Below are 11,781 nucleotides of genomic sequence, written 5' to 3' on the forward strand. Positions count from 1 at the left end.
GAAGGGGATAGAAGGAGGAGAGGGAGGGTGAGGAAGGGTGAAGGAGGCAGAGAAAAAATGTTGGTTTAATTTCAGAAAACCAACCTTACAGCTCATTTTATTTCCTTGTTAATTATCAGTCTCATTCAAGATCTAGAATTTCCCAGGAACTTATGTTAGTCTTCAATACATCTTTTTAAGTTGCTTTAGAGATAAATAAATCACACAAAATAAATAAATCTGGTGTGAATCTAAACACAATGAAAAGGTCTAAGATACTTAGCAGTTAAACATCAAGTTACATGTTCTATTGTCAATTTGAGCTACAGTATGTCTGTACTTACCAGCCAAAGTGCAGATGTAGATTCATTTTCTCTTTGCCTAAGAGAAGGAAACAATATTATGGTCTTCCATGTGTATGACCAATAAAGAGTTAAAACTAGCAGAACTACAGAACACCCATAACAAAAGACAGTTCCATGTCAGCTCTATGTGAGGGCTCACTGTGGACGAATAATGGATTATCTAATGTCTCTGTATACTGAATATATAAAGTCATGTTCCTATAGGGCCTGCGTTATATTAGTGATTACTACAGAATGATACTATCAGCATCATGTGAACAAAGGATATTTGTACACTAAGGTCTAATTCAAGATCACAAAGCTTGTGTATGATCAAGTGTGCTTGGCATGTGTGTATTGGTCACTTTTGGTTACAGATTTACACATTGAGACATAAAGTGGCCAGAATGATTATTGTAAGTCGCTTTGGATAAAAGCGTCTGCTAAATGACCGTAATGTAATGTAATGAAGAGCTTTAGCTGCAGATTAAACTAACATGAACAGGTATATAACACTCTGACTGTAACGTTACCACAGCAAACATTACTGCTTCATATTATTGTCAGGATAGTTTGTTAAGTTGGTGAAAATGACTTGTTAGATATTAGAAATAGAAAATGACTTGTTAGATATTAGAAAGAATCCGTTAATTAGCTTAGTGGTTTCTTGTCAGTTAATAGAGAGATGAAGCCACGCCCTTGCCGGTGTCCTGTGGGACTTTACTTTATAACTACTTTGTATAGCAGCTAACTGGGAGAGATACATGTTTATTTGATCCCGTTTGAATGTGTGCCATCACTTACACGTTGGTCAATTTAATATTTAATTTAGCAAGTTAAGAAAGTCGCAGATCGTCATACATTTGTCATAGTATCATTTAGTTTTGTGTGAAACTGATCGGTGAACTACATCACTGGTCTAGCATCATGCACGTCAGGCGCACGGTCGTTACCTTGGCTTGCTAGCTAGCTAGCTAGGTAATTTTGCTAGCTAGCTAGGTAACTTAGCTACATTCATCAGCCGGGAAGCAGAGAACAGGCAAGACCTGTTGTTCATGCAAGTAGTCTTTTTTCACAGTGATACACTTCAACAGTTTGACAACAAAATGCTATGTTCTTGAATTGCAAATTAATCTTTTAAATTGATGAACATCATGTGTAAATCATTCCGAAAATTCCGTAATCACGGACGCTCATAACGCATGTTTTTACGCATTTTCTTATTTATTTTTTTCGTTTTTGGAAAGCAGTGAATGCGGATTTTATAAGTGCTCTGTGAAAATATACAGGGAAATAATGAGGATGTCGACAATTATGATAATTGATCAATTTAACAATCAATACAAATACTTTACAAAGCAAGTGGCTGCACCAGAGATTGTATCGTGGGCAAATACGTATGCAGTTATATCGAATCCTTCTTTTGACAATATGGTTCCTGTCCTTCGTCAGGCGCTAACCTCCACAGACGTTAGGGCGGTCGGGGCCATGGGGGTCATGGACGTGGAGGGAACTCCAGCACTCCTCCAGATGCTCGACAACTCCACACTGTACATCAGCGAGGAAAAGTGAGGGCCGATCGAAGCTGCCATGGAGACTCCACCTATGGCAGTGAGAGTCACAGTGGTGGGCGACTCTGTCGATGCCATTGAAATACTACAATGAGGACAATTCTGTTTATTTTTCTGAAATATTGTTCTTCTAATCGTTATTCTTTCAAACAATTTGTTCCGTATGTATTTTATTAATGTAAATTATTCAAATGTTTTTTGATGCATTTTATACGCTGTTGTATTTTTTATAATGACTTCATGTGTTTCTACATTAGTTCTGTGTTCAGTTATATTTAAATGCATTTCTTAATACATTTTATAATCAAATGTTTTAACTTCATAATACAATATAAACTATTATATCTGTAAATATTGAGATTCCTCTGTTTCATTATTAATTAGCTTTGCATTTGCGTCAATGCATTAACTTTGCATTGACGCCTAATTGTTGGAATGCTGATTCAGCATTCCAAGTATTGTTCTTCAAATCTTTATTGTTGGAATGCTGAATCAGCATTCCAACAATTAGGCGTCAATACAAAGTAAATAGTTGAAGCAGCATAAAGACTAATGCACTAAATGCACTGTGTGATGTGTAAAAATGCTGAGCGGACCCAGTCGACCAGAAGTCTTTGTCCTCTGGGTTCGAGGGCTGATTGATGGAAATGAAGTGAATGGTATGTTATGGCCTTCACAGTTCACCGCTCAGAGCCATGCGTTAGCGTTAAATGAGGGACTATGTTTTGTAGGTTCATGGTGTTCATCCTCCTTTCACACACGGACACTGCAGCTGTTCTGGTGCAACAACACTTGACCGACACATTCCGCTGTGTGTAGTTGCAGGTGATGGTGAATTAGAGGTCAGTGCTTGTGTTTGGTTCCAAGCCAATCATTTGGCTTTCATGCACACATTTCAGATTCCTATCTGTCAATGGAGAGTCTTCATTAAGTCTGCTTAGCAGTACATCTTGTCCTTGGTTTTCAGTCTTCACCGGTGTGTATTTATGTTTACATGACAGCACAGCTCTTAGCTTTGCTCTGCTGATAGTGTGTCGTAACCACAGTGGGCATGTCTCCGTCATGGTGAGACATCCTCTTAGTGGTTCTGGAGGACTTCCTCCTCTTCACAGTCTTGTTGTCCTTGTTGACACAGGCCAACGTGGCCACGTGAAAGATGTCTCTGATGCTGTTCTCAGACTGCAGGGAGGAACACTCCAGGTAGGGGGCGCTCAGCTGCTTGGCTGTGTTGGAGCCCTGGAAAAGACAGCATCAACAGGAAAAAAACATTATGTATTAGAGTTGATGCAATCTCAGTCATTCATATATTTCAAGCGTTTATTTCTTTTAATTTTGCCGAGTGTGAATAAGTTCAATATTGTAGACTCATGGTGTCACACTCTAATCAGAGAATGATCTCAAAACACCTGCAAAGGTTTCCTGAGCCTTTAAATGGTCTCAGTGTGGTTCAGTCGGCTACACAATCATTGACACTGGAGGGTAAGCCACAAAAGGTCATTGCTAAAGAAGCTGGCTGTTCACAGAGTGCTGTATCCAAGCATATTAATGGAAAGTTGAGTGGAAGGAAGAAGTGTGGTAGAAAAAGGTGCACAAGCAACAGAGATAACCGCAGCCTTGTGAGGATTGTGAAGCAAAGCCCACACAAGAATTTGGGGGAGATTCACAAGGAGTGGACCGCGGCTGGAGTCAGTGCTTCAAGAGCCACCACACACAGACGTATCCAGGACATGGGCTACAATAAGCCACTCCTGAACCAGAGACAACGTCAGAAGTGTCTTACCTGGGCTAAGGAGAAAAAGGACTGGACTGTTGCTCAGTGGTCCAAAGTCCTCTTTTCAGATGAAAGTAAATGTTACATTTCATTTGGAACTCAAGATGCCAGAGTCTGGAGGAAGAGTGGAGAGGCACACAATCCAAGTCGCTTGAGGTCCAGTGTGAAGTTTCCACAGTCAGTGATGATTTGGGGAGCCATGTCATCTGCTGGTGTTGGTCCACTGTGTTTTATCAAGTCCAAAGTCAGCGCAGCCGTCTACCAGGACATTTTAGAGCACTTCATGCTTCCCTCTGCTGACTAGCTTTATGGAGATGCTGACTTCATTTTCCAGCAGGACTTGGCACCTGGCCTAAACCCCATAATAACCATATAAACCACATAAACCCCCTGTCAAGACTTTATCATCACATATCATCTGTTAATAATAAGCAATTATCTTGTATTCATCTGACTTGTTTCTCCTGATTGAAATGATCACTACAGAAATGATGGAGAAGCAAAAACAAAAGTTTAGAGGTTGAGGAGTGATAACCCCGATCCCTGGGGTAGGTTGGCAGCCCTGTACACCTACAGGTACATACATGGAATGTGAGCTCTGCATTTGAACCATCCTTGGCATCAGGAGCAGTGGGCTGTTGAAAAGCTCTTGGACATATAGACAGAAGATACATGGTATCAAACAGCCAACTTTTTGATGAAAGGATACCCCACTCTAACCTCTGAGATACAGCCGATATAATAACATACCTGTCATATCAGTAGCTTTAGCTCTGTATGTGAGGGTACTGAACAGCTGCTCAGTTCAAAGAGAATGTCAACCAATCAAAGTGACAATATGGTCAGAAAGAGGTGAAACAGTTTTAATTGGCAATTGTTTGATGTACTTTGTTTCACAGCGAATTAACTACACTGATGACACTTCATATGAAAGGGTTCAGCATGAGTCAAACATCAAAAGCCAAGTGAAACACACATCCATGAAGACGTGTTCAAATTCAAAAGATTCAAAAACAGAACTGATATTGTCCCAAAAAATAAGGCAGACAGCTTTAGAGGCATTCACCCACCTGATCATATGATACTGGAGTCTGTCTGTTGTGGGATCCGGTAAAGAGATCTGTTCGGAGGTCTGACTTACACCCCACCAGCAGCATCTTGGTGTTGGGACAGAACTCCTCAATCTCTCCTGTCCACTGTATGGACGGGGCAAAGAACAGGAGACCGTTAACAATGATCCGTGATTTTGTGCATGTTCTTTTTTTTAATGTAATTTTACCAATCATCAGATGTTATATAATCACCCCCTGACCTACACTGTACATGTCAAGGGGCAGTTTAAAACATTGGCTCGTGTGTAAACCAGAACGTCAGTGGTTGTAAGACCTTTATATTTTATTTTGCCAATGTGCTTATAAGAAATGTCTCCTTCCTCCATGTAAGATCTAACTTTGGTATAAATAGTCTGTGAATACAATACCATGTAAAATGGGTTTATAGTGATCAAATGGAAACAGTGTCAGTTAGAATTGTCCATCCTGTGCATGCCAACACAATATACTAAACTATACTTGCAGAGAATTAAATGGTTGTAATAAGAAAGTGTCTCCTTGTCCCCAGATCTACCTTGCTAACTACATTTATAATTTAGTAGCCTACTATGGAGAACATTGGGGAGCATATAAAGATAAAAGTAAAAATAGACCCAGGATGGACCCCTGCGGAACCTCAAAAGATAACAGCACACCAGAGAAAGAGGCATCCCCAAATACAACAGGGATGGACTTTCCTAAGACTCACCTTCTTAAGAACACTGTCTAATGTCTCTGGTCTGCTGATGTCAAAGCAGATGAGGACTGCGTCAGCCTCAGGGTAGGAAAGAGGCCGCACGTTGTCATAGTAGGGAGAACCTTCAATTAAAAAAAAAAAAAAAAGTACAGGTCAATCAGGTTATACTTTTCTGTCATGGGCATATTCTTTGGCAAACTTAGAAGGGCCTTAATGCGTTGTGTGATTAGCCCACTACTGCAGCGGATCCAACCTATACAGCCAGGACGGCTCTATACAAGTTGAGGCCAGCGGCTAGCAGCTAACAGTGGCAATAGTGCTGACAGAGCTAACGGTTAATAACTGTAACATTGTGGGTAACCGTAGGTTGGCCGTTACTCCTCCGCACCAACGAAGTTATCAGCGGAATCCACTATATGAGCGCTGTGCAGTGTGGCGGCGACACACACAGCTTCCATTCATATGGTGGGTATCGAATTAAGTACTGGTTGGTATTGGTATCACTTGAAGGGTACTGGTATTGTACTGACATCAAAAATGTATAAACAATTTACCCTAGTCAACACCCTGACAAATTCCACACAGTCTATGGAGTGCTCCACCGACAATAAAAGATAATGAAACACTGGATCTACTGTATGCTTATGACAAAGAAGCGTACACTACACATCCCTGGTTCACCAGCCTCAGCTGTTGGGAGAGTAGCTCCTAGGTAAACACTCCACTTATGTCATAATGATGGAGTACCTGACCAGCAGGCCATAGTTTGTAAGACTGAGGAACTGTGATGAGCAACTGTCCTCTCCCCCATAAACGGTAAATGGACTGTACTTGTATAGTTCTTTTCTAGTCTTCTGACCACTCAAAGCTCTTTAACACTACATGTCATTATTCACACACATTCATACGCTGATGACACCACCTTCAGGAGCAATGCGGGGTTAGGTGTCTTGCCCAAGGACACATCGACATGGACTAGAGGAGCCGGGGATCGAAATACCGGCAAAAGTTCTCTGATGACTCTGCCATTGTGGGGTGTATCAGTGGTCAACAGAAGGAGGAGTATAGAGGCCTGGTGGATGACTTTGTTGGGTGGTGTAGATTGAACCACCTGCAGCTGCACATGTGCAAGATGAAGTAGCTAATTGTGGACTTCCGCAGACTAAGCCCTTCTGACCCCTGTATCCATCCTGGGGATGTTGAAGTCATTCACTCTTGCCCTGAGTGCACCTGGACGACAAGCTAGTATCTTCTCCCGCCTCCTCCACGATGCTGGTTGAAAGAGAAGCATCTTCAGTCGAAGACCCCAAAGGTGGTCCACCGAGCGGCACAGGAGATCTTTCCATCCATCCGTCCTTCCATCCATCCCATTTTGTGCCAATACATTGAGTAGATGTCAAGATAGTTATCTGCTCCTCAGAGGTGACCATCCTTTCGTTCTTCCAAAACAAGACTAGTGTTACGGCGGGTGCATTCCACCAGAGAATCATAAACACTAAATCCTCCCTTAAGCAAGAGTTTGAAAGACGCAGTGTATAATTTAATATGTGATTTTACCCTATGGCCTGAATACTTCCACTGATAGAGCAAATGCTTCAGGGTACTAAAGCTGTCAGGTATCACAAAACGACAGACAAGAACCCAATAGCACGACACAGAAAACAGTTCAGGTGTAGAAACCGGGTTTAATAACCAGCAGATGTCAAACCAGGTAGTAACCCGCGTGGCAAACAAATCCAGTGGGAGCAGGCAAAAGAGAAGGTCCAAAGTCCAAAAAGGCAGGTCAATACACGGATAATCAGGATCAGAATCGGAATGACAGGTTGCTGGATAGCAAGGGAAACACACTAGACAATCTGGCAGAGAACTGAGGGAAATGGGCCGGTACATATACACTGAGGGGCTGATTGCTGATGAGGAGCAGGTGAGTATGGAGGTGGGGCAGGCCAGGTGAAATGAAATCAGCAATTAGTGCAGAGCGGGGGGGAGTGGCAGATTCTGAAATGACATGAGAGTTAGTGTGGCAAAACAGGAGACAGACAAATGAAAAACTAAAGCCTGGCTGAAGTTGTGACAGAACCTCCCCTTCTAGGGACGGCTCCTGACGTCCCACCGGGCTGGTCAGGATGGTCCCTATGGAAAGCTGAGATGAGGTCAGGGTCCAAGATGTTACGAGCTGGAACCCATGAGCGCTCCTCAGGGCCATAACCCTCCCAATCGACCAGGTATTGAAAACCCCTTCCCCGCGGTCGTGACTTGATGAGACGATGGACAGAGTAAGCAGGACCCCCGTCAATGAGCCGGGGGGGTGGCGGGGGTCTGGAGGAGGGCTGGAGCTGGCTCTCCTTTACGGGTTTGATCTTGGAGACATGAAAGGTGGGATGAATTCTCATGGAGCGAGGAAGGCGGAGACGGACTGCAGCAGGGTTGATGACCTTAGTGATGGAGAACGGGCCCACAAACCTTGGGGCCAACTTCCTAGACTCTACCCGGAGTGGGAGGTCATGTGTGGACAGCCAAACCTTCTGACCAGGAGTGTAGCAGGGTGCAGGGATCCGACGGCGGTTGGCATTTCTCTGGTACCGGTTGGACGAACGCAGGAGAGCAGAACGGGCCCGCCACCAGGTGCGCCGACAGCGCTGGATGAACGCCTGGACAGATGGGACCCTGGCCTCTCGCTCCTGCTCCGGGAACAGTGGAGGTTGATATCCCCGAGAGCACTGGAAAGGAGAAAGCCCTGTTGCTGAGCTTGGAAGCGTATTGTGAGCATACTCCACCCACAGAAGCTGTTTGGACCAGGAGGTCGGTGTCTGGGATGCAATGCAACGCAAGGCAGTCTCCATTTCCTGGTTCATCCGTTCCGTCTGTCCGTTGGATTGAGGATGGAACCCAGAGGATAGGCTGACCGTGGCCCCCAACAGCTGGCAAAACTCTGTCCAGAAACGAGAAGTGAACTGTGGCCCCCGGTCTGAGACAATATCACAGGGGAGGCCGTGCAGATGGAAAACATGATGTAACATAAGTTCAGCCGTTTCTTTGGCAGATGGTAATTTTGGCAACGGAACAAACTGAGCAGACTTAGAAAATCTGTCCACGATAGTCAGAATGGTGGTGTTACCCTCTGAGGGAGGCAGTCCGGTGACAAAGTCAAGTGAGACATGGGACCATGGACGATGAGGAATAGGCAGTGGCTGAAGAAGACCAGAAGGGGCATGGCGAGCAGTCTTGTGCTGAGCACAAATCTGGCAAGCGGCGATAAACTCCTTGGTGTCCTCTTCAATGGAAGCCCACCAGAAACGTTGTTTTAGCAGAGCTAGGGTGCGCCTAACCCCTGGGTGACAGGCAAGGCGAGAAGAATGTCCCCACTGGAGGACCTGAGAGCGGAGACTCACAGGCACATACAGACGATCATCAGGGCAGGCACTGGGAGCTGGGTGGTCGGCCTGGGACTGTTTTACCTTGTCCACAATGTCCCAGGTAACTGCGCCGATGACCACCTTAGTGGGGAGGATACTCTCAGGCTGTGTGGGACAGTTGTCTGACTGGAACTGACGGGACAGGGCATCTGGTTTGACGTTCCTTGTACCTGGGCGGTAAAGTCAAAACGATTAAAGAATAATGCCCATCTGGCCTGACGGGAGTTCAACCGTTTGGCTGACCGGATGTACTCCAGGTTTTTGTGGTCTGTCCACACCACAAACGGATGCTTTGCCCCCTCCAACCAGTGCCTCCACTCCTCGAGAGCCAGTTTGACAGCCAGTAACTCCCGGTTTCCGACGTCGTAATTCCTTTCTGCTGGGGACAACTTGCGGGAGAAAAAAGCACATGGGTGTAACTTTTGGTCCTCAGCTGACCGCTGAGACAGGACTGCCCCCACCCCGGAGTCTGACGCATCCACTTCCACAACAAACTGGTGTTCAGGATCTGGAAAGATGAGAATGGGAGCAGAAGAGAACCGTGATTTTAACTCCTTGAACCTCCTTTCTGCAGCAGGGGACCATTGGAAGGCTATCTTCTGGGAGGTGAGGGCTGTCAGGGGAGCTGCCACAGAACTATAGTTGCGGATAAACCTACGATAGAAATTGGCAAACCCAAGGAACTGTTGAAGCTTCTTCCGAGTGGTGGGAACCGGCCAATCCGCCACCGCTTTAACCTTGGTGGGATCCATATGAATACGTCCAACTGAAATGATGTATCCCAGGAACGACACCTCAGTGGCATGGAACTCAGACTTCTCCACTTTCACAAACAGCTGGTTCTCTAGGAGTCTCTGGAGAACACTGCGGACATGCTGCACATGTTCCCGTTCAGTCTTTGAAAAGATGAGGATATCGTCAAGATATACAAACACAAACACATTGAGAAAATCCCGGAGCACATCGTTCACTAAGGCTTGGAATATTGCAGGAGCATTAGTGAGTCCGAAAGGCATAACCAGGTACTCATAGTGGCCTCTAGGGGTGTTGAACGCCGTCTTCCACTCATCCCCCTCCCGGATGCGAACAAGGTGATAGGCATTCCTGAGATCAAGCTTGGTAAACACAGAAGACCCTTGTAACAGTTCAAATGCAGAAGAGATGAGTGGGAGGGGGTACCGGTTTTTAATGGTGACATCATTCAGACCACGGTAATCGATGCAGGGTCGGAGGGATTTGTCCTTCTTATCCACAAAGAAAAATCCGGCTCCAGCAGGGGATGAAGAGGGACGGATGATGCCTGCTGCCAGTGAGTTGTTAATGTAGTCGTCCATGGCCTTGGTTTCAGGGGCTGACAGAGAAAAGAGTCTCCCCCTTGGCGGTGATGAGCCAGGGAGGAGGTCAATGGCACAATCGTACGGGCGGTGTGGGGGAAGCGATGTGGCCCGTACTTTGTTGAACACCTCCCTTAAGTCATAGTACTCGGATGGGACACCTGAGAGATCTGGGAGCTCATTAGAGGAAGAGGTGTTGAAGGCAGGTAGCAAAGCAGATTTCAGACAGACCGCATGACAATGTTCACTCCATTGTAGAATGGAACCAGTCCCCCAGTCAATATGTGGATTATGTTTTATTAACCAAGGAAACCCCAGGATGATTGGGTGCTGAGGAGTATTTATCAGGTGAAAGGTAAGTGATTCAGTGTGGTTACCAGATATGCCCAGATGAAGAGGAACAGTGCGGTGGGTTACTGTGCAGAGGAGGCGCCCATCCAGAGCAGTCGCCTTGATAGGCTCGACCAAGGGTTCCTGGTTAATACCCAGTTGCATGGCAAGACCACGATCCAGAAGGTTGGCATCGGCCCCGGAGTCAATGAGGACAGAGACAGCGTGTGATTGTCCATTACAGTTGAGCTGGGCGTGAAGTAGTGGACGAGAGGGCATTTCAGAGTTCATGATATGGCTCACCAGCGCCCTCTGGATTCCTGGTGAGCCCTGTCTTTTACTGGACAGGAAGACACATAATGACCTCCCTGCCCACAGTACATGCAGCAGTTCTCCCTTTGGCGCCGCTGTCGTTCAGCCGCTGACAGCCTGGTCCGGCCAAGTTGCATGGGTTCAACCGGGTCTCCAGAGGCACCGGTGGGAGGAGAAAACATTGAAGTGGGAGGCGACGATGGAGGACGTGGAAGGCTCCGGGGAGTACTGATCAGCGCTCTCTCTCGTCTCCTTTCTTGGAGACGCCCGTCAATGCGGATGGCCGTGGCGACGAGCGTGTCCAAATCAGTCGGAGGATCCCGAGCCGCCAGCTCATCCTTGATGCCATCAGAAAGGCCGTTGTAGAAAGCGTCAGTCAGGGAGGAAGCGTTCCAGTCACTCTCCGCAGCAAGTGTCCGGAACTCAATGGAATAATCAGTCACTCTCCGGTTCCCCTGAACCAGGTTTAACAGTCCACGAGCAGCCTCTCGACCAGGGGTAGCGTGATCGAACACCTTCCGAAGACCCTCAGAGAAGGCAGTCACAGAAGAACAGAAAGCCGACTGCTTCTCCCACTCAGCGGTGCCCCAGTCCCGAGCCCGCCCAGTAAGCTGGGTGATCATGAAAGCCACTCTTGACCTCTCAGTGGGATATGTGAGAGGCTGAAGTTCAAAAGTCAATTTGCACAAAGTCAGAAAAGAGCGGCAGGTACCTGGAGCTCCAGAAAAGCGCTCCAGAGCACTTAAGCGGGGTTCTGGACCCAGAACAGTGGGAACAGAAGGACTGGTGGGTGGTGAAACCGCTGGCGTTTGTCTGGGCTGTATGAGCTGCTGAAGCTGATTGCTCAGAGCCTCCAAATGTTGGTTGTGGCGTGCAGAAGTCTCCTGGAGAGCCGTCGCCATAGCGGTGAATTGCTTCTCATGATGGTGTAGGGCA

General features: G+C 46.3%; 1 protein-coding gene across 1 annotated transcript; it reads right to left on the reverse strand.

Annotated features, from left to right (window-relative positions):
- Positions 1-1,560: 1,560 nt before the first annotated feature.
- LOC137890455 (rho-related GTP-binding protein RhoE-like) lies at positions 1,561-6,216 on the reverse strand. Its single transcript, XM_068734531.1, has 4 exons — positions 6,201-6,216; positions 5,466-5,575; positions 4,736-4,861; positions 1,561-3,130 (listed from the first exon to the last, which is right to left on the reverse strand). Exons 1-4 carry the CDS (start codon positions 6,214-6,216, stop codon positions 2,885-2,887), a joined length of 498 nt encoding a protein of 165 aa, XP_068590632.1. The 3' UTR covers positions 1,561-2,884.
- Positions 6,217-11,781: the final 5,565 nt, after the last annotated feature.

Source organism: Cebidichthys violaceus, unplaced genomic scaffold, assembly GCF_023349555.1.
Source record: "Cebidichthys violaceus isolate CVI_PGR_0920_01 unplaced genomic scaffold, fCebVio1.0.p SCAF_641, whole genome shotgun sequence".
In the NCBI taxonomy this organism is placed as follows: domain Eukaryota; kingdom Metazoa; phylum Chordata; class Actinopteri; order Perciformes; family Stichaeidae; genus Cebidichthys; species Cebidichthys violaceus.

Coding starts and splice junctions, on each gene's coding strand:
- LOC137890455 (XM_068734531.1), bottom strand. Junction 4,862..5,465: donor TAGACAGTGTTCTTAAGAAG/GTGAGTCTTAGG, acceptor CCGTCCATACAG/TGGACAGGAGAGATTGAGGA. Junction 3,131..4,735: donor CTCCAGTATCATATGATCAG/GTGGGTGAATGC, acceptor TGTCTTTTCCAG/GGCTCCAACACAGCCAAGCA.